The 21595-nt window shown below is 55.9% G+C and overlaps 1 protein-coding gene across 1 annotated transcript; it reads left to right on the top strand.

Moving 5' to 3' along the window:
* Positions 1 to 304: 304 nt before the first annotated feature.
* Positions 305 to 19998, top strand: psmc4 (proteasome 26S subunit, ATPase 4; the record flags this gene model as incomplete). Its single annotated transcript, XM_080184513.1, has 9 exons — positions 305 to 520; positions 983 to 1129; positions 4014 to 4123; positions 5760 to 5853; positions 6772 to 6939; positions 8869 to 8945; positions 11014 to 11182; positions 14019 to 14074; positions 19710 to 19998. Coding segments are annotated over 9 exons (1151 nt in total), but the record flags the coding sequence as incomplete, so codon positions are not given.
* Positions 19999 to 21595: the final 1597 nt, after the last annotated feature.

Below are 21595 nucleotides of genomic sequence, written 5' to 3'. Positions count from 1 at the left end.
ACTCGGGGACACAGGTTTAAGGTGCGAGGGGCAAGGTTTAAAGGAGGTGTACGAGGCAGATTTTTTTACACAGAGGGTGGTGGGTGCCTGGAACTCGCTGCCGGGGGAGGGAGTGGAAGCGGATACAATAGTGAGTTTTAAGGAGCATCTTGACAAATCCATGAATAGGATGGGAATAGAGGGATATGGTCTCCGGAAGGGTTCGGGGTTTTAGTTCAGTCGGGGGCAGCATGGTCAGTGCAGGATTGGAGGGGCCGAAGGGCCTGTTCCCTGTGCTGGAACTTTCTTTGTTCCACGTTCTCAGCTGTCTGCCTCCCTCCCTCTCTCCCGCAGAAGCTACAGCAGGAACTGGAGTTCCTCGAAGTTCAGGAGGAATACATTAAGGACGAACAGAAGAATCTGAAGAAAGAATTTCTTCACGCCCAGGAGGAGGTGAAGCGGATCCAGAGTATCCCCCTGGTCATTGGGCAGTTTCTGGAGGCTGTGGATCAGAATACTGCCATTGTCGGCTCCACAACAGGTGAGCTGCCCCCCCGTCCCGCGCGGCGCTGCCCCCCCGTCCCGCGCGGTGCTGCCCCCCCCCCCGTCCCGCGCTGTCCCCCTGCGTGGCGCTGCCCCCGTCCCGCGCGGCGCTCCCCCCCCCGTCCCGCGCTGCCCCCGTCCCGCGCTGCCCCCCTGCGCGGCACTGCCCCCCCCCCCCCCAGTCCCGCGCAGCCCCCCTGCACAGCGCTGCCCCCTGGTGCCATGAAGCAACAGTGCTGTCAGCAGACACAGCCTGGGGATGAGCAGAGTGCAGCCCTGTCAGGGGGTCATGTTTCCACAGTGGGTTAGCACTGTTGCGTCACAGCACCAGGGACCCGGGTTCGATTCCCAGCTTGGGTCGCTGTCTGTGTGGAGTTTGCACGTTCTCCCCGTGTCTGCGTGGGATTTCTCCAGGTGCTCCTTGCTGTCTCTCACTGTGTCCTCCTCTCTCGTTCCCCAGGTTCAAATTACTATGTGCGGATTCTCAGTACAATAGACCGGGAGCTGTTGAAGCCCAATGCCTCAGTGGCTTTGCACAAACACAGTAACGCCCTGGTGGATGTCCTTCCCCCCGAGGCTGATAGCAGCATTATGATGCTCACATCAGGTAAGAGGGAGAGGGGGAGGGTGAGCGGGGTGGGGGGGGGCGGGGGAGAGCATGCAGCAGGGGCGGGGGAGAGCAGGGGGAGGGGGCGGGGGAGAGCACGCGGAGGGGGAGGGGGCAGGGAGAGCACGCTGGGGGGGAGGGGGAGAGCACGCGGAGGGGGAGGGGGCAGGGAGAGCAGGGGGAGGGGGCAGGGAGAGCACGCGGAGGGGGAGGGGGCGGGGAGAGCACGTGGAGGGGGCGGGGAGAGCACGTGGAGGGGGAGGGGGCAGGGAGAGCACGCGGAGGGGGAGGGGGCAGGGAGAGCACGCGGAGGGGAAGGGGGAGAGCATGCGGAGGAGGAGGGGGAGGGGGAGAGCACGCGGAGGGGGAGGGGGCGGGGGAGAGCACGCGGAGGGGGAGGGGGCGGGGGAGAGCACGCGGAGGGGGAGGGGGCGGGGGAGAGCACGTGGAGGGGGAGGGGGAGAGCACGCGGAGGGGGAGGGGGCGGGGGAGAGCACGGGGAGGGGGAGGGGGCGGGGGAGAGCACGCGGAGGGGGCGGGGGCAGGGAGAGCACGGGGAGGGGGAGGGGGCAGGGGAGAGCACGGGGAGGGGGAGGGGGCGGGGGAGAGCACGGGGAGGGGGAGGGGGCGGGGGAGAGCACGCGGAGGGGGAGGGGCGGGGGAGAGCACGCGGAGGGGGCGGGGGAGGGGCGGGGGAGAGCACGCGGAGGGGCGGGGGAGAGCACGGGGCGGGGGAGGGGCGGGGGAGAGCACGCGGAGGGGGCGGGGGAGGGGCGGGGGAGAGCACGGGGCGGGGGAGAGCACGCGGAGGGGGAGGGGGCAGAGAGAGCACGCGGAGGGGGCGGGGGAGAGCACGGGGAGGGGGAGGGGGCGGGAGAGAGGAGGGGGAGGGGGCGGGGGAGAGCACGGGGAGGGGGCGGGGGAGAGGAGGGGGAGGGGGCAGGGGAGGGGGCAGGGAGAGTACGCGGAGGCGGGGGTGCGGGAGCGAGCGTGTGCAGAGAAAGTCAGAGAGAGAGGCCGAGTGTGTGGGGAAACCTGCGCAAAGCAGTTGTTAAGGGAGTGATCCGATGGAGAAATTCTGGAAGGGTTACCATAAGGTTAATGCAGAGAAGATGTTCCCCCCCAGTGTGGGGGAGAGACTGGAACGAGGGGGACATCGATCTGTGACAGTTACTAATAAATCCAATGGAGAAATCAGGAGAAACTCCCTTACCCGGGGAGTGGGGGAGAATGTGGGACTCGCTCCCACGGGGAGTGGGGAGAATGTGGGACTCGCTCCCACGGGGAGTGGGGGAGAATGTGGGACTTGCTCCCACGGGGAGTGGGGAGAATGTGGGACTTGCTCCCATGGGGAGTGGGGGAGAATGTGGGACTCGCTCCCACGGGGAGTGGGGAGAATGTGGGACTCGCTCCCCATGGGGAGTGGGGGAGAATGTGGGACTCGCTCCCACAGGGAGTGGGGAGAATGTGGGACTCACTCCCACGGGGAGTGGGGAGAATGTGGGACTCACTCCCGCGGGGAGTGGGGAGAATGTGGGACTCGCTCCCGCGGGGAGTGGGGAGAATGTGGGACTCGTTCCCATGGGGAGTGGGGGAGAATGTGGGACTCGCTCCCATGGGGAGTGGGGAGAATGTGGGACTCGCTCCCGCAGGGAGTGGGGAGAATGTGGGACCCGCTCCCACGGGGAGTGGGGAGAATGTGGACTTGCTCCCATGGGGAGTGGGGAGAATGTGGGACTCGCTCCCACGGGGAGTGGGGAGAATGTGGGACTCACTCCCACGGGGAGTGGGGGAGAATGTGGGACTCGCTCCCACGGGGAGTGGGGAGAATGTGGGACTCGCTCCCACGGGGAGTGGGGGAGAATGTGGGACTCGCTCCCACGGGGAGTGGGGAGAATGTGGGACTTGCTCCCACGGGGAGTGGGGAGAATGTGGGACTCACTCCCACGGGGAGTGGGGAGAATGTGGGACTCGCTCCCATGGAGAGTGGGAGAATGTGGGACTTGCTCCCACGGGGAGTGGGGAGAATGTGGGACTCGCTCCCACGGGGAGTGGGGAGAATGTGGGACTTGCGCCCGTGGGGAGTGGGGGACAATGTGGGACTTGCGCCCGTGGGGAGCGGGGGTGTGAATAGTATCAATGTGTTTAAATTGGGGGAGCTAGATAAACACATGAGGGAGGAAGGAATAGAAGGCGATGGTGATAGGAGGAGATGGAAAGAACAGAATTCTGGGATAAGAGGCCACATTCCTGTCAATGGGAATGTTCTCAGAGCCTTGGGGGGAGATGTACTGGAACGTTTCTGGGGATGAGGGGGGGATTCAGTTCAGGCGGAGAGACGGGGAGAAGCTGGGATGGTTCCCCTCGGAGCAGAGAAGGCTCAGGGGGAGATTGAATCGAGGTGTTCAGAATCACGAGGTGGAGGGAGGGGGGGTTTGGATGGAGTGAATGAGGAGAAAGTGTTTCCAGTGACAGGAGGCTCGGTAACCAGAGGGGACACAGATTGGAGAGAATCGGGAAAAGAACCAGAGAGGGGGGGGGAGATGGGGAGAATTTTATTTTGGACACACAGCGAGTTGTTGTGATCTGGAAGGCGCTGCCTGAAAGGGCGGTGGAAGCAGATTCAATAGGAACTTTCAAAAGGGGCAATTGGGGAAATACTGGAAGGGGGAAAATTTACAGAGAGAGTGGGGACTAATTGGAGAGATCTTTCAAAGGGCTAGCACAGGAAGGGGGGCTGAATGGCCTCCTGTTAGACCCTGTGCAAGTAAGTTGTGGGGCTGGTGTCCGGGATCTTGGCGGTTTCCGGGTCAGGGGTAGAGGTCGGGGGTCGGGGGAGGTAGCTGCTCGCTCAGAGATTGAGTGTCCTCCCTTTCCCTCCCAGATCAGAAGCCGGACGTTCTGTACTCGGATATCGGGGGGATGGACATTCAGAAGCAGGAAGTGCGAGAGGCTGTGGAACTGCCCCTCACTCACTTCGAACTCTACAAACAGGTAGGTGAGGGGTGGGGGGGGGGGGATCCGCACCCAGAGAGACCACCCCTCTCACACACACACCCAAGCCCAGTGACCCTGGGGGAAATCCTCTCCTATTTGTGTGCCGCTAAAACGGGAAGGGGACAGGGATGGGGGGGAGCGTTTCTCCCTCATCTACATCCCGCTTTTGTTAAAAGTATAACACAGATGATCTGGGGGTTCTTGTCAGGGTGTCTGTTTATGGGATCTTGCTGTGTGTGAGTTGGCAGCTGCGTTCCCAGCAGGGAGGGGGTTACTCGCCGTGGCTGTGATGGAGTTTAAGAGGTCTACAGCACAGAGAAAGGCCCTTCGGCCCATCCAACCTGTGTCTGTCAAAGACAAACTGCCTAATGACTGCAATCCCATTTCCCCGCACTCAGCCTGTATCCATGTCTCAACATCACACGCTCGCATTGCATTGCTGCTTCGATGTGAGGGTTCCTGTCTCTCCCCAGTCTTCCAGGCAGCGAGTTCCACAATCCCACCACCCTCTGGGTGAAAACGTTTATACTCAGATCCCCTGTAAACCACCTGCCCCTCACCTTAAATCTCTGACCCCTAGTTAATGATCCCACCACCAAGGGGAACATTTCTCCCTGTCTACTCTATCCATGCCCCTCAGAACTGAATACAGCTCGATCAGGTCCCCCCCTCAGCCTTCTCTGCTGCTGAGAAAACAGCCCCAGCCTCTCCTTGTAGCTGAAACACTCCAGCCCAGGCAGCGTCCTGGTGAAACAGAAAATGCTGGAAGATCTCAGCAGGTCTGGCAGCGTCCGTAGGGAGAGAAAAGAGCTGATGTTTCGAGTCCACATGACCCTTTGTCTCAGCGTCACCCTGACTCAAAACATCAGCTCTTTTCTCTCCTTGCAGATGCTGCCAGACCTGCTGAGATTTTCCAGCGTATTCTCTTTAGGTTTCCGATTCCAGCATCGACAGTAATTTGCCTTTAGCCTCCTGGTAAATCTCCTCTGCACCCCCTCCAGTGCAATCACACCCTTCCTATAGTGAGGTGAGCAGAACTGCACTCTGGCTATGGCCTAGCTAGTGTTTTGTACAGCTCCAACATAACCCCGCCCTGCTCTTATACTCTTGGCTAATGAGGACAAGTAATAAAGTTTATTTGTTAGTGTCGCAAGTAAGGCTTACATTAACACTGCAACGAAGTTAGTGTGAAAGTCCCCGAGTCGCCACACTCAGGCACCTGTTCGGGCGCACAGAGAGAATTTAGCACTGCCAATCCATCTAACCCGCACATCTTTTAGACTGTGGTAGAAAACCGGAGCACCCGGAGGAAACCCACGCAGACACAGGGAGAATGTGCAAACTCCACACAGACAGTGACCCAAGCCAGGAATCGAACCTGGCACTGAGGCAGCGGTGCTAATCACTGTGCCACCGTGCCCACGGGAATCGAATCCGGGTCCCTGGCGCTGTGAGACAGCAGTGCTAGTCATATGCCCTCTTCACCACGTTACCCACCCCAGTCCTGTTATTAAGGCAGGGATGTAGAAGCAGAGTGTGATCCCGCTGACCCTCGGAGCTTCCCCGGATCCCGCTGTTTATCATGTGTTTCCCTTCCCTTGTCGCTGATGAGTTGTGCCCTGATGTTTTTCAGATTGGGATCGATCCCCCGAGGGGGGTGTTGATGTATGGACCTCCTGGATGTGGGAAAACCATGCTGGCTAAGGCCGTCGCCCACCACACTACAGGTACAGCGGCAAGATATCGGAGAGTGCCCTCGCTACCGGACCGAGAATAACGTCCCCCCCACCCCCCCGTCCATCCTGCTGCACCTCAGGCACCCTCGCTAATGTGGAATCTTCCTGGGAGAGATTTCCCCATGGGAATCCTGTCCAGTATCCCGGTCTGGGTCTCTCCCCTCAGGAAAGGCATTTTGTTCTGGGAGGGCAGCTCAGAAATTTCCCCAGGGCTGAAAGGTTTAAACTTTAAACCAGGGTCACACAGACTTGTCTTGTGTTTCCCCCCCAGTCTGGAAGATTCCGGAAGGGGGTCTAATCGAGGGCTTTGAGATGATTAAATCATTGGATAGGGTCGGTGGAGAAAAACTATTACCTCAGGTGTGGGCTGAATGGGACCTGTTTCTGTTCCTGTGTAACAGGCTCGAGGGGCTGAATGGGGCCTCCTCCTGTTCCTGTGTAACAGGCTCGAGGGGCTGAATGGCCTCCTCCTGTTCCTGTGGAACAGGCTCGAGGGGCTGAATGGCCTCCTCCTGTTCCTGTGGAACAGGCTCGAGGGGCCGAATGGCCTCCTCCTGTTCCTGTGGAACAGGCTTGAGGGGCTGAATGGGGCCTCCTCCTGTTCCTGTGGAACAGGCTCGAGGGGCCGAATGGCCTCCTCCTGTTCCTGTGGAACAGGCTCGAGGGGCTGAATGGGGCCTCCTCCTGTTCCTGTGGAACAGGCTCGAGGGGCTGAATGGCCTCCTCCTGTTCCTGTGTAACAGGCTCGAGGGGCTGAATGGGGCCTCCTCCTGTTCCTGTGGAACAGGCTCGAGGGGCTGAATGGCCTCCTCCTGTTCCTGTGGAACAGGCTCGAGGGGCTGAATGGCCTCCTCCTGATGCTGGATTGTGATGTGTTTGCTGTTATCTCTCTCTCCCGTTTTCCCGCAGCTGCCTTTATCCGTGTGGTGGGCTCGGAGTTTGTTCAGAAATACCTGGGGGAGGGTCCTCGGATGGTCAGAGATGTCTTCAGACTGGCGAAGGAGAATGCCCCCGCCATCATCTTTATAGACGAGATTGATGCCATTGCCACCAAGCGTTTCGACGCCCAGACAGGAGGTAGGAGAACAATTTGTCTGCCCTCAGCCTCTGGAGAAACTCCTGCCAACTACAGGCATACAGCTATAGAAACCCCGAGGCAACTGATAGACTGTGTTCCTGAATCCTGTCTGGGGCTGTGGGTTTTAAATAAAACCATGTGGTTTGCACGTGTAGATTCAAGCTAATAGTAACAGATTTATTCCAAGCAATGGCCGCCTCCAGAGAACACAGAGTAACCCACTTCCTGTGCAGCACCCGAACCGCGTCACCACCAAATCATCTGATCAGCTTCAAATCTCCCTGCAACCCTTTCATATAATCCCACCCCTCCCCACAGCGATCTCCTCCAGCCCCCTACACCCCTCCCCACATCACAGCGATCTCCTCCAGCCCCCTACACCCCTCCCCACAGCGATCTCATCCAGCCCCCTACTCCCCTCCCCACTTCACAGCGAACTCCTCCAGCCCCCTACTCCCCTCCCCACTTCACAGCGATCTCCTCCAGCCCCCTACACCCCTCCCCACAGCAATCTCCTCCAGCCCCTACACCCCTCCCTATCTCTGTAACCTTCTCCAGTCCGTACACCCTCTCCCTATCTCTCTAACCTTCTCCAGTCCCTACACCCCCTCCCTATCTCTGTAACCTTCTCCAGTCCCTACACCCCCTCCCTATCTCTGTAACCTTCTCCAGCCCCTACACCCCCCTCCCTATCTCTGTAACCTTCTCCAGTCCCTACACCCCCCTCCCTATCTCTGTAACCTTCTCCAGTCTCTACACCCCTCCCTATCTCTGTAACCTTCTCCAGTCCCTACACCCCTCCCTATCTCTGTAACCTTCTCCAGTCCCTACACCCCCCTCCCTATCTCTGTAACCTTCTCCAGTCCCTACCATCCTCGGGGATCTGTGTTCCTCCAATTCCGGCCTCTTGAGCATCCCCTGATTCCCCATCACTCCGCCATTGGCGGCTCTGCCTTTAGTTGCCTGGAGGGCCCTAAGTTTTGGAATTCCCTCCCTAAACCGCCAATCCCCTTCTCCCTGCCACCTCTCCTTCTCCCTTCTTCCCTCTCCTTCCCTCTCTGGCTCTCAGTCTGTCCCTCACTCCTCCCGCCCTCTTTCTTGCTCTCTCGATCCTTCAGGATGCTCTGTGGTAGTGCATTATGTTCGCCTGCCCCTGATATCTGGTGACGAATTTCGGTCGGAGCACTTTGAGTGTTCCCAGGGTGAAAGGTGCTATGTAAATGCAGGTTGGTGTAGCTCTGTGATCAGAGATCTGCATATGCACAATATCTCCCCTTGATGTTACTATTGTGTATGTGTAGATATTGAGGTCTGCACATGTGTAATGGTTCCCTGTGAAGCTATGTGGTGAATTAAGCCCTTCCCCCTGCCTAGAAACTGTCTAGCATTTTTTTCATGCATTATGTGCATTAGATTGGATGTAAAAATGCGCCCCACAAACTAACCTGCAACTGGAAACAGGCCCTTTGGGTCAACTTGTCCATGCCGCCCTTTTTTAACCCCTAAGCTCATCCCAATTGCCCGCATTTGGCCCACATCCCTCTATACCCAACGTACCCATGTAACTGTCGAAATGCTTTTCAAAAGACAAAATTGTACCCACTTCTACTACTGCCTCTGGCAGCTCGTTCCAGATACTCACCACCCTCTGTGTGAAAAAAATTGCCCCCTTTGGATCCTTTTGTATCTCTCCCCTCTCACCTTAAACCTCTGCCCTCTAGTTTTAGACTCCCCTACCTTTGGGAAAAGATATTGACTATCTAGCTGATCTGTGCCCCTCATTATTTTATAGACCTCTGTAAGATCACCCCTCAGCCTCCTACACTCCAGGGAGAAAAGTCCCAGTCTATCCAGCCTCTTCAGACTCTCCTCCTAACTCAGACAGTAACTCAAACTCAAGTGCCTGTGTTATTCATTCTGTGTTGCAGCCGATCGGGAAGTGCAGAGAATCCTTCTCGAACTCCTAAACCAGATGGACGGATTTGACCAGAACGTGAATGTTAAGGTACGGGCGTGACCGAGTAGAGGGCTGGAGGAGGTTACAGAGATAAGGAGGGGGTGTAGGGGGCTGGAGGAGGTTAGAGAGATAGGGAGGGGGGTGTAGGGGCTGGAGGAGGTTACAGAGATAAGGAGGGGGTGTAGGGGGCTGGAGGAGGTTACAGAGATAGGGAGGGGGGTGTAGGGGCTGGAGGAGGTTACAGAGATAGGGAGGGGGGTGTAGGGGCTGGAGGAGGTTACAGAGATAGGGAGGGGGGTGTAGGGGCTGGAGGAGGTTACAGAGATAGGGAGGGGGGTGTAGGGACTGGAAGAGGTTACAGAGATAGGGAGGGGGGTGTAGGGGCTGGAGGAGGTTACAGAGATAGGGAGGGGGGTGTAGGGGCTGGAGGAGGTTACAGAGATAGGGAGGGGGGTGTAGGGGCTGGAGGAGGTTACAGAGATAAGGAGGGGGTGTAGGGGCTGGAGGAGGTTACAGAGATAAGGAGGGGGTGTAGGGGCTGGAGGAGGTTACAGAGATAAGGAGGGGGTGGAGGAGGTTAGAGACAGAGAGAGGGTTGGTGGAGGTTACAGTGAGTGAGTCATTCTCTGGATCAGATTACGAAGTGGCAGCATTTCCTGCTTGGCAAAGCTTTAGGAAATTTCTCACCAGATTGTTGGCAGGGTTTACTGGCCCACTGTCAGTGACTGTGTCAGCGCTGTCTCAGTTGGTGGTGCTGTTGTCTGTAATTCAGCAGTAGCTGCGCTGCTTCCCCGAGGGCTCCCACTCTCCGTCTCGGGTTAATGAGCTGCACTCAGCTGCTGGAGACACTCCCCCTCCACCAACAGCTCAGTTCTCCCTGGGAAAGAAGCTGGGATTAACAATGTAAATCCAGCGGTATCTCATCCCTGGAATGTTCTCAGTGACCGGCCCTCTGACTGGGAGCATTCCAGACATTCACAGTTCAGACTGACAGCCATGTCTCCTTATCTGAACGTGGCCACGCACACATCCTGGGAATGTCGCCCCCCCCCCCCCCCCCCCCGCCCACACACACACACACACACACACACACACACACCCAGACAGGGGGCGGATCGATGGACAGGGAAGAGCCTGTTGCTGTTTCATTCATAGATTCCCATTTTCGCACAGCAGGATCCCATAGCTTTGTGGGTGATGATGATCAGTGTCCCTCACTTCTGTCCTGCATCCTTCCCAAAGGATCTTTAACACCCACCCCCACAGGGCAGACAGAGCCAGGGCTTAATGTCTCACTCTGAAACACAGCCCCTCTGACGGTGCGGCACTCCCTCAGCACTGACCCTCTGACAGTGCGGCACTCCCTCAGCACTGACCCTCTGACAGTGCGGCACTCCCTCAGCACTGACCCTCTGACAGTGCGGCACTCCCTCAGCACTGACCCTCTGACGGTGCGGCACTCCCTCAGCACTGACCCTCTGACGGTGCGGCACTCCCTCAGCACTGACCCTCTGACGGTGCGGCACTCCCTCAGCACTGACCCTCTGACGGTGCGGCACTCCCTCAGCACTGACCCTCTGACGGTGCGGCACTCCCTCAGCACTGACCCTCTGACGGTGCGGCACTCCCTCAGCACTGACCCTCTGACGGTGCGGCACTCCCTCAGCACTGACCCTCTGACGGTGCGGCACTCCCTCAGCACTGACCCTCTGACGGTGCGGCACTCCCTCAGCACTGACCCTCTGACGGTGCGGCACTCCCTCAGCACTGACCCTCTGACGGTGCGGCACTCCCTCAGCACTGACCCTCTGACGGTGCGGCACTCCCTCAGCACTGACCCTCTGACGGTGCGGCACTCCCTCAGCACTGACCCTCTGACGGTGCGGCACTCCCTCAGCACTGACCCTCTGACGGTGCGGCACTCCCTCAGCACTGACCCTCTGACGGTGCGGCACTCCCTCAGCACTGACCCTCTGACGGTGCGGCACTCCCTCAGCACTGACCCTCTGACGGTGCGGCACTCCCTCAGCACTGACCCTCTGACGGTGCGGCACTCCCTCAGCACTGACCCTCTGACGGTGCTCCATTCATGCTCTGCATCTCTGTTCCTCTGCAGGTGATCATGGCCACAAACCGGGCGGACACTCTGGATCCGGCGCTCCTCCGGCCCGGCCGCCTTGACCGGAAGATCGAGTTCCCCCTGCCGGACAGGCGCCAAAAACGATTAATCTTCACCACCATCACCGGCAAAATGAACCTATCCGAGGAGGTGGACCTGGAAGACTGTATCTTTCCCGTGCGGTTGGTGCACTGGGACCCCATGATTAACACCTCCCACACGTACATGCGGGCACACACACTTCCTCTCACTGCGGAATCACCAAGGTGACCCTGAACCTCCTGGACACCCTGAACCCTCACATTTACCCTCAAGACTGCTGAATGCACCCACTGGGGGTTACCATCACTGAATCCCCCCCACTATCAACATCCTGGGGGTTACCATCACTGAATCCCCCCCACTATCAACATCCTGGGGGTTACCATCACTGAATCCTCCCACTATCAACATCCTGGGGGTTACCATCACTGAATCACCCCCACGATCAACATCCTGGGGGTTACCATCACTGAATCCCCCCCCCTGTCAACATCCTGGGGGTTACCATCACTGAATCCTCCCACTATCAACATACTGGGGGTTACCATCACTGAATCCCCCCCACTATCAACATCCTGGGGGTTACCATCACTGAATCCCCCCCACTATCAACATCCTGGGGGTTACCGTCACTGAATTCTCCCACTATCAACATCCTGGGGGTTACCATCATTGAATTCTCCCACTATCAACATCCTGGGGGTTACCATCACTGAATTCTCCCACTATCAACATCCTGGGGGTTACCATCACTGAATCCTCTCACTATCAACATCCTGGGAGTTACCATCACTGAATTCTCCCACTATCAACATCCTGGGGGTTACCATCACTGAATTCTCCCACTATCAACATCCTGGGGGTTACCATCACTGAATCCCCCCACTATCAACATCCTGGGGGTTACCATCACTGAATCCCCCCCCACTATCAACATCCTGGGGGTTACCATCACTGAATCCCCCCCCACTATCAACATCCTGGGGGTTACCATCACTGAATCCTCTCACTATCAACATCCTGGGAGTTACCATCACTGAATCCTCTCACTATCAACATCCTGGGGGTTACCATCACTGAATCCTCTCACTATCAACATCCTGGGGGTTACCATCACTGAATCCCCCCCCACTATCAACATCCTGGGGGTTACCATCACTGAATCCCCCCACTATCAACATCCTGGGGGTTACCATTGACCAGAATCTGAACTGGACCCAGCCATATAAATACTGTGGCTCCCAGAGCAGGTCAGAGGCTGGGAATTCTGCGGAGAGTAACTCACCTCCTGACTCCCCAAAGCCTGTCCACCATCTACAAGGCACATGTCAGCAGTGTGATGGAATACTCCCCACTTGCCTGGATGGGTGCGGCTCCAACAACACTCGAGAAGCTTGACACCATCCAGGACAAAGCAGCCCCGCTCGATCGACACACTAACCACAAACACTCACTCCCTCCACCCCCAATGCACAGTGACAGCCGTGTGTACCATCTACAAGATGCACTGCAGCAACTCACCAAGGCTCCTTAGGCAGCACCTTCCAAACCCACCACCTCTACCATCTAGAAGGACAAAGGCAGCAGATACCTGGGAACACCCCCCACCTGGAGGTTCCCCTCCGAGTCACTCACCATCCCAACTTGGAAATATATCGGCCGTTCCTTCACTGTCGCTGGGGTCAGAATCCTGGGACTCCCTCCCTAACAGCACTGTGGGTGTACCTACACCACACGGGGACTGCAGCGGGTTCAAGATGGTGGCTCACCCACCCCCTTCTCAAGGGGGCAGTTGGGGTGGGGGTAAATGCTGGGCCAGCGAGGCCCATGTCCCGGGGAAGGAGTATATAAAAACAAATCCTCACTCTCGATCTCTCCCCCTCTCAGGCCTGTGGTTGTCTATTTGCAAGGAGTTGCATTTATACAGCGCCGTAAACACCTCAAAAGATCCTCAATGAAATGTTTCTCTGCTCGAAGTGTGGGGGGAGTGCGTGCACACCAAGAGTCTGGGACCAGAGGGGCGTAATCTCAGAGTGAGGAGGCCGCCTCGTTTCAGACAGAGATGAGGAGGAATTTCTTCTCATGGGGGAGTGAATCTGTGGAATTCTTTACCACAGAGAGCTGCAGTCAGGGCTCAGAGAGAAGTTTAATCAGTCAGGGAATCGAGGGTTGTGGGGACAAGGTGGGAAAGTGGAGTTGAGGATAGCCACAGCGGATCGGTCACAATCTCAGTGAATGGCAAAGTAGACTCGATGGGTCGAATGGCCTCCTTCTGTTCCTGCAGTCTTAGCCTATTCCAACAACGCAGCACTCCCTCAGCACTGACCCTCTGACAGTGCGGCACTCCCTCAGCACTGACCCTCTGACAGTGCGGCACTCCCTCAGCACTGACCCTCTGACAGTGCGGCGCTCCCTCAGCACTGACCCTCTGACAGTGCGGCGCTCCCTCAGCACTGACCCTCTGACAGTGCGGCACTCCCTCAGCGCTGACCCTCTGACAGTGCGGCACTCCCTCAGCGCTGACCCTCTGACAGTGCGGCGCTCCCTCAGCGCTGACCCTCTGACAGTGCGGCGCTCCCTCAGCACTGACCCTCTGACAGTGCGGCACTCCCTCAGCACTGACCCTCTGACAGTGCGGCGCTCCCTCAGCACTGACCCTCTGACAGTGCGGCGCTCCCTCAGCACTGACCCTCTGACAGTGCGGCGCTCCCTCAGCACTGACCCTCTGACAGTGCGGCGCTCCCTCAGCACTGACCCTCTGACAGTGCGGCGCTCCCTATCTAGCGTTTGTTTTGGGCTGGAGGTGTCTCCGTGGGGCTGTGCGAGGGTCTTCTCTCTGCCCGCCCTCCCCGCCCCCCCCCCCCCCCCCCCCCGTTGCGGTGAGGAGGCAGCCAGGCTGAGCCAACTGCATCCCTGGTGAAGTTAAGTTCTGTTGCTGCATCCTTAACAACGCTGGGCAGATATCGCGCGGCCAGACAAGATTTCCGGAGCTGACATCAACTCTATCTGCCAGGAGGTGAGTGAGGAATTGCTCTCGGAGTTGGCCGGCACGCTGGCACTGCAGAGACTGGGCCCTTCTGTCAGCCTTCGAGGGTGGCAGGTTATCGAGTGCTGGGCCAACTCCCCATCCAGTGCCAACTCTGCATTGGCAAGTCCCGCTCCCCGACTAAGGGGGCACGGCGTGCCTTTGGCGCTCTGACCTTGAAGTTGTTTAACCTTGCCATGCTTCTGCTTGGCGGCCAACCTGAGTGTTGTGTCTCAGTCCTGGGCACCGCACACTTCAGAAAACAAGGCCGGCTCTCAGAGAGACGCTGCCGAGGAGGTTTATGAGAAGGTTTCCTGGGGACGAGGAGGGGGCTTCAGTTCAGGCTGGGGGGTGGAAATGTGGGATCGTTCCGCTCTAAGCAGAGAGGGTTCAGGGGGAGATTGAATCGGGGGGTTGGTGTTTACACTGAAGCTAGGTGGAGGAGGCCATTTGGCCCTTCAAGCCTGCTCCACCATTCATTATAATCATGGCTGATCATTGAATTCAATATCCTGGTTCCCTCTTCCCTCCCCATATCCCTCAATTCCTCCCCATATCCCTCAATTCCTCTAGCCCCAAGAGCTATATCTAATTTCTTTAGAGTCCTGGAGCTTTACAGCGTGGAGACAGGCCCTTTGGCCCAACTTGTCCATGCTGCCCCCAATTGCCCACGTTTCACCCATATCCCTCTATACCCATCCTACCCATGTAACTGTCTAAACGCTTTTTAAAAGACAAAGTTATATGCACCACGACTACTAACTGTAGTTATCCACTTTGGGAGCAATAATAGGAAGACAGATTATTACTGGAATGGGTGTAAATTCAGAGAGGCGGATACTCAGCGAGACCTTGGGGTCCTCGTGCATCAGTCGCTGAAAGTAAGCGTGCAGGTACAGCAGGCAGTAAAGAAGGGAAATGGTATGTTAGCCTTCACAGCGAGAGGATTTGAGAGATAGAGATAGGGATGTTTTGCTGCAATTGTACAGGGTGTTGGTGAGGCCACACCGGGAGTATTGTGTGCAGTTTTAGTCTCCTTATCTGAGGAACGATGTCCTTGCTATAGAGGGAGCACAGTGGAGGTGTGTAGAATCTATACAGTGCAGGAAGAGGCCATTCAGTTCGTTGAGTCTGCACTGTGAAAAATCCCACCCAGGCCCTATCACTGTAACCCCACAATTTACTCTCCTACTCCCTCTGACGTACGCATCTCGGGACACCTAAGGGACAATTTAACATGGCCAATCCACCTAAACTATACATCTTTGGACACTAAGGAGCAATTTAGCATGGCTAATCCCCCTAACCTGCACAACTTTGGACACTAAGTGGTAATTTAGCATGGCTAATCCACCTAACCTGCGCATCTTTAGAAAATAAGGCATAATTTAGCATGGCTAATCCACCTAATCTGCACACCTTAGAACTGTGGGAGGAAACCAGAGCACCCAGAGGAAACCCATGCAGACGCAGGGAGAACGTGCAGACTTCACACAGGCAGCGACCCAAGCGGGGAATAGAACCCGGGTCCCTGTCGATGTGAGGCTGCAATGCTAACCACTGTGCTGCTGATTCCTGGGATGGCAGGTCTGTCATGTGAGGAGAGACTGAGTGGGTTAGGATTATATTCACTGGAGTTTAGGAGAGTGAGAGGGGATCTGATAGAAACTTATAAAATTCACACAGGGTTAGACAGGGTAGATTCAGAAAGAATGTTCCCGATGGGTGGTGGGGGGATCCAGAACTAGGGGTCAGAGTTTGAGGATAAGGGGTAAACCTTTTAGAACTGAGATGAGGAGAAATTTCTTCACCCAGAGGGTGGGGAATGTGTGGAGTTCTAATTCTAGAAGTTTCTATCAGATCCCCCTCACTCTTCTAAACTCCAGTGAATATAATCCTAACCCACTCAGTCTCTCCTCATATGACAGACCTGCCATCCCAGGAATCAGCCTGGAAAACCTTCGCTGTGCTCCCTCTATAGCAAGGACATCCTTCCTCAGATAAGGAGACCAAAACTGCACACAATACTCCCGGTGTGGCCTCACCAACACCCTGTACAATTGCAGCAAAACATCCCTATCCCTATCTCTCAAATCCTCTCGCTGTGAAGGCTAACATACCATTTCCCTTCTTTACTGCCTGCTGTACCTGCACGCTTACTTTCAGCGACTGATGCACGAGGACTCCAAGGTCTCGCTGAGTATCCGCCTCTCTCAATTTACACCCATTCCAGTAATAATCTGTCTTCCTATTATTGTTCCCAAAGTGGATAACCTCACATTTATCCACATTATACTGCATCTGCCATGCAGATACCCACACACTCAGCCTGTCCAAATCACACTGAATCATCTCTGAATCCTCCTCACAGCTCACCCTCCCACCCAACTTTGTATCATCTGCAAATGTGCAGATAACACCTTCAGTTCCCTCTTCCAAATCATTAATATATAATGTTAACAGTTGGGGTCCCAGCACAGATCCCTGCGGAATCCCACTACTTACTGACTGCCAATCAGAGAAAGACCCATCTATGCCAACTCTTTGCTTCCTATCTGCTGACCAGCTTTCTATCCATCTCGAGACATTACCCGCAATCCCATGTGCTTTAACTTTACATAATATGTTCAGGAATGGCTCTTGGACTCAACCCAATCTACCCCCGAGCTTAAATAACTCACTCACAATTCAGCATTGTTCACCCTGCTGTAATTATTGTCTCTTTCTTCATTCCCGGCACTCCCTCGGCACTGGCCCTCTGACAGTGCGGCGCTCCCTCGGCACTGGCCCTCTGACAGTGCGGCGCTCCCTCGGCACTGGCCCTCTGACAGTGCGGCGCTCCCTCGGCACTGGCCCTCTGACAGTGCGGCGCTCCCTCGGCACTGGCCCTCTGACAGTGCGGCGCTCCCTCGGCACTGGCCCTCTGACAGTGCGGCACTCCCTCGGCACTGACCCTCTGACAGTGCGGCGCTCCCTCGGCACTGGCCCTTGTGCAGACTTGCCTGGTATGGTTTCTGCCTCCCTTTGATGGTGGTCACCCTTCGCTCACTCTAGAACCTCTGTTTTGGTTTATTATTAGTGTCACAAGTAGGTTTACATTAACACTGCAATGAAGTTATTGTGACAATACCCTAGTCGCGACACTCTGGCGCCTGTTCAGGTACACCGTGGGAGAATTTAGCCCGGCCAATGCACCTAACTAGCACCCGGGTCCCTGGCGCTGTGAGGCAGCAGTGCTAACCCACTGTGTCACCGTGCCCTCGGGAATCGAACCCGGGTCCCTGGCGCTGTGAGGCAGCAGTGCTAACCCACTGTGTCACCGTGCCCCCGGGAATCGAACCCGGGTCCCTGGCGCTGTGAGACAGCAGTGCTAACCCACTGTGTCACCGTGCCCCCTGGGAATCAAACCCGGGTCCCTGGCGCTGTGAGGCAGCAGTGCTAACCCACTGTGTCACCGTGCCCCCTGGGAATCAAACCCGGGTCCCTGGCGCTGTGAGGCAGCAGTGCTAACCCACTGTGTCACCGTGCCCCCTGGGAATCAAACCCGGGTCCCTGGCGCTGTGAGGCAGCAGTGCTAACCCACTGTGTCACCGTGCCCCCTGGGAATCAAACCCGGGTCCCTGGCGCTGTGAGGCAGCAGTGCTAACCCACTGTGTCACCGTGCCCCTGGGAATCGAACCCGGGTCCCTGGCGCTGTGAGACAGCAGTGCTAACCCACTGTGTCACCGTGCCCCCGGGAATCGAACCCGGGTCCCTGGCGCTGTGAGACAGCAGTGTTAACCCACTGTGCCTCCCCCTACTCACCTTGTCCATCCCTCTCATAATCTTATACACCTCGATCATGTCCACTCACCCTCTGCCTTTCCTGCTCCAGAGAAAACAGTCCGGACCAGGTTCCCAAGGATACAGGGCAGGATTTTAAACTGGTGAACTTGGCATAAACAAGGGATTCTTACACAGGCAGAAGGCGGAAATGGCACATAGAGAGGCCGCTGGAAATATCTGCCCCAGGCTGCATGAGAGAGGAAGTAATGTCAGCTGGGTGAACAATGCTGAGTTGTGAGGGAGTAATTTAAACTGGGGCTTAGCTTGGGGTGTGTCAGTGTAAAGGTAGCTGACAAAAGGGGAATGCCTTCCAGGTGTTCAATTCAATTCCAAGGCCATGTCTGTTTGACATCACAACAGACATGGAGGATTAGTGACCAATTATCAAGTGGGACAGGGGTGTTGAGGGAAATCTGTGTCACTGTATACAGAATCGCTCCAACAGTAACAGTCTGTTAGGAAGCAGGGAGACCGCGGGGACCTCCTGGGTGGAACTGAGGGGACTTCAGACAGCCACAGCAATCTTTAAGGTGGCACAGTGGGTTAACACTGCTGCCTCACAGCGCCAGGGACCCGGGTTCGATTCCCGGGGGGCACGGTGACACAGTGGGTTAACACTGCTGCCTCACAGCGCCAGGGACCCGGGTTCGATTCCCAGGGGCACGGTGACACAGTGGGTTAACACTGCTGCCTCACAGCGCCAGGGACCCGGGTTCGATTCCCGGGGGGCACGGTGGCACAGTGGGTTAGCGCTGCTGCCTCTCAGCGCCAGGGACCTGGGTTCGATTCCTGGCTTGGGTCACTGTCTGTGTGGAATCTGCACGTTCTCCCTGTGTCTGTGTGTGTTTCCTCCCACGGTCCAGGAGACCTGCTGGTTAGGGTGCATTTGCCATGCTAAATTCTCCTTCAGTGTACCCGAACAGGTGCCAGAGTCTGGCAACTAGAGGATTTTCACAGTAACTTCATTGCAGTGTTAATGTAAGCTGCCTTGTGATACTAATAAACTAAATAACAAAAACTAGCTGTTCCCCTTGGGTGTGGGGTCAGTCACGAGGGAGCAGAATTTCAGGGTGAGGGACAGGAAATTCGGAGGGGATTTGAGAAAATCTCTTTCAGTCAGTGTGTGGTGGGAATCTGGAATGCGCTGCCTGGGAGCATGGTGGAAACTGAAAACCTCACAACCTTTAACAAATATCTGTATGAGCACCTGAAATTTTTGATTTGATTTATTATTCTCACATGTATTAGCATGAAAAGTATTGTTTCTTGCAAGCTATACAGACAAAGCATACTGTTCTTAGAGAAGGAAAGGAGAGGGTGCAGAATGTAGTGTTACAGTCACAGCGAGGGTGTAGAGAAAGATCAACTTAATATGAGATAAGTCCATTCAAAAGTCTGACAGCAGCAGGGAAGAAGCTGTTCCTGAGTCGGTCGGTACGGGACCTCAGACTTTTGTATCTTTTTCCTGACAGAAGAAGGTGGAAGAGAGAATGTCCGGGGTGCGTGGGGTCCTTTATCATGCTGGCTGCTTTTCCCCGAGGCAGCGGGAAGTGTAGACAGAGTCAATGGATGGGAGGCTGGTTTGTGTGATGGATTGGGCTACATTCACAACCTTTTGTAGTTCCTTGCAGTCTTGAGCAGGGTGTTATAACATTCAAGGATGTGGGACAAGTGCAGGAAAGTGGGATTAGTGCACTGTTAATGATAGTTCTTGTTGATGGGCCGAAGGGCCTTCTCTGCACCCTGTGACACTCTCTGTCTCTCTCTCTGTGCACCCTCCCTTCCCTCGGACTCTCTGCAGGCTGGGATGTTGGCTGTGCGGGAAAATCGCTACATCGTTCTGGCCAAGGATTTTGAGAAAGCCTACAAGACGGTCATCAAGAAAGATGAACAGGAACACGAGTTCTACAAGTGAGCAGAGGGGGGGGGTGCCAGTGATCGGAGCGCAGACGGCCCCTACCCGTTCAGCCCAGTGACAATGTCACCTGCTGTTTCTGTCTGTGTGTGTGTGTATTTTTAAGTTCTTTATTTTCAGAGACTGTAGACGGCCAGACAGAGAGAATCTCTCTAAATAAAATTTGTGTTGTTAACGGTTGCTTTCTTTCAAGCTCTTTTTGCGCACCCCCCGCCTGTCCCCTGTGTTGTTCCAAAGCGCCTCTCACCCGATCGAGGACTCTTCTGTTTACAGCTTTGTGTCACAGCTCTATCAGCTGTTATACACAGCAAGACCCCATAGTCAGCCATCATCCGAATCCTCTGTCCCCAGGACAGGTACAGCACGGGGTTAGATACAGAGTAAAGCTCCCTCTACACTGTCCCCCCATCAAACACTCCCAGGACAGGTACAGCACGGGGTTAGATACAGAGTAAAGCTCCCTCTACACTGTCCCCATCAAACACTCCCAGGACAGGTACAGCACGGGGTTAGATACAGGGTAAAGCTCCCTCTACACTGTCCCCCATCAAACACTCCCAGGACAGGTACAGCACGGGGTTAGATACAGAGTAAAGCTCCCTCTACACTGTCCCCCCATCAAACACTCCCAGGACAGGTACAGCACGGGGTTAGATACAGAGTAAAGCTCCCTCTACACTGTCCCCATCAAACACTCCCAGGACAGGGACAGCATGGGGTTAGATACAGAGTAAAGCTCCCTCTACACTGTCCCCATCAAACACTCCCAGGACAGGGACAGCATGGGGTTAGATACAGAGTAAAGCTCCCTCTACACTGTCCCCCATCAAACACTCCCAGGACAGGGACAGCACGGGGTTAGATACAGAGTAAAGCTCCCTCGACACTGTCCCCATCAAACACTCCCAGGACAGGTACAGCACGGGGTTAGATACAGAGTAAAGCTCCCTCTACACTGTCCCCCCATCAAACACTCCCAGGACAGGTACAGCACGGGGTTAGATACAGAGTAAAGCTCCCTCTACACTGTCCCCCCATCAAACATTTATATAGATGATCTGGAGGAGGGAACCGAGTGTTGGGTGTCGAAATTTGCTGATGACACCAAGATTGGGGGAAAGGCAAATTGTGCGGAGGGTGTGGAGAGTCTGCAGAAGGATCTAGATAGGCTGGGCGAATGGGCCAGGAAATGGCAAATGGAATTTAATGTTGGCAAGTGTGAGGTGGTCCACTTTGGTAGGAAGAATGGTAGGAAGGACTATTACTTACGTGGCGAAAAACTGCAGCAGGCGACGGTGCAGAGGGACCTCGGGGTCCTTGTGCATGAGTCGCAAAAACCCAGCCTGCAAGTGCAGCAGGTGGTCAGGAAGGCGAATGGGATGCTGGCCTTCATAGCGAGGGGGATTGAATATAAAAGTAGGGAGGTCTTGCTGCAGCTGTATAGGGCATTGGTGAGTGCAGTTTTGGGCGCCGCACCTGCGCAAGGATATTTTGGCCCTGGAGGGAGTGCAGAGGAGGTTTACTAGGCTGATACCGGAGTTGAGGGGGTTGAGCTATGAGGAGAGGCTGAATAAACTAGGCTTGTACTCGTTAGAGTTTAGAAGAATGAGGGGAGATCTCATTGAGACGTATAAGATGATGAATGGGATGGATAGGATAGAGGTGGAAAGACTCTTCCCGCTCAAAAAAGACAGTAGGACTAGGGGGCACAGCCTCAAGATAAAGGGGGGGCGGTTCAGAACGGAGTTGAGGAGGAACTTCTTCACTCAAAG

The sequence above is a fragment of the Carcharhinus amblyrhynchos genome, unplaced genomic scaffold (genome assembly GCF_965287045.1).
Source record: "Carcharhinus amblyrhynchos unplaced genomic scaffold, sCarAmb.v2.hapA scaffold_766, whole genome shotgun sequence".
In the NCBI taxonomy this organism is placed as follows: Eukaryota; Metazoa; Chordata; class Chondrichthyes; order Carcharhiniformes; family Carcharhinidae; genus Carcharhinus; species Carcharhinus amblyrhynchos.
Note: the sequence above shows the minus strand (reverse complement) of the source record. Positions and strands in the feature narration are given on the sequence as shown.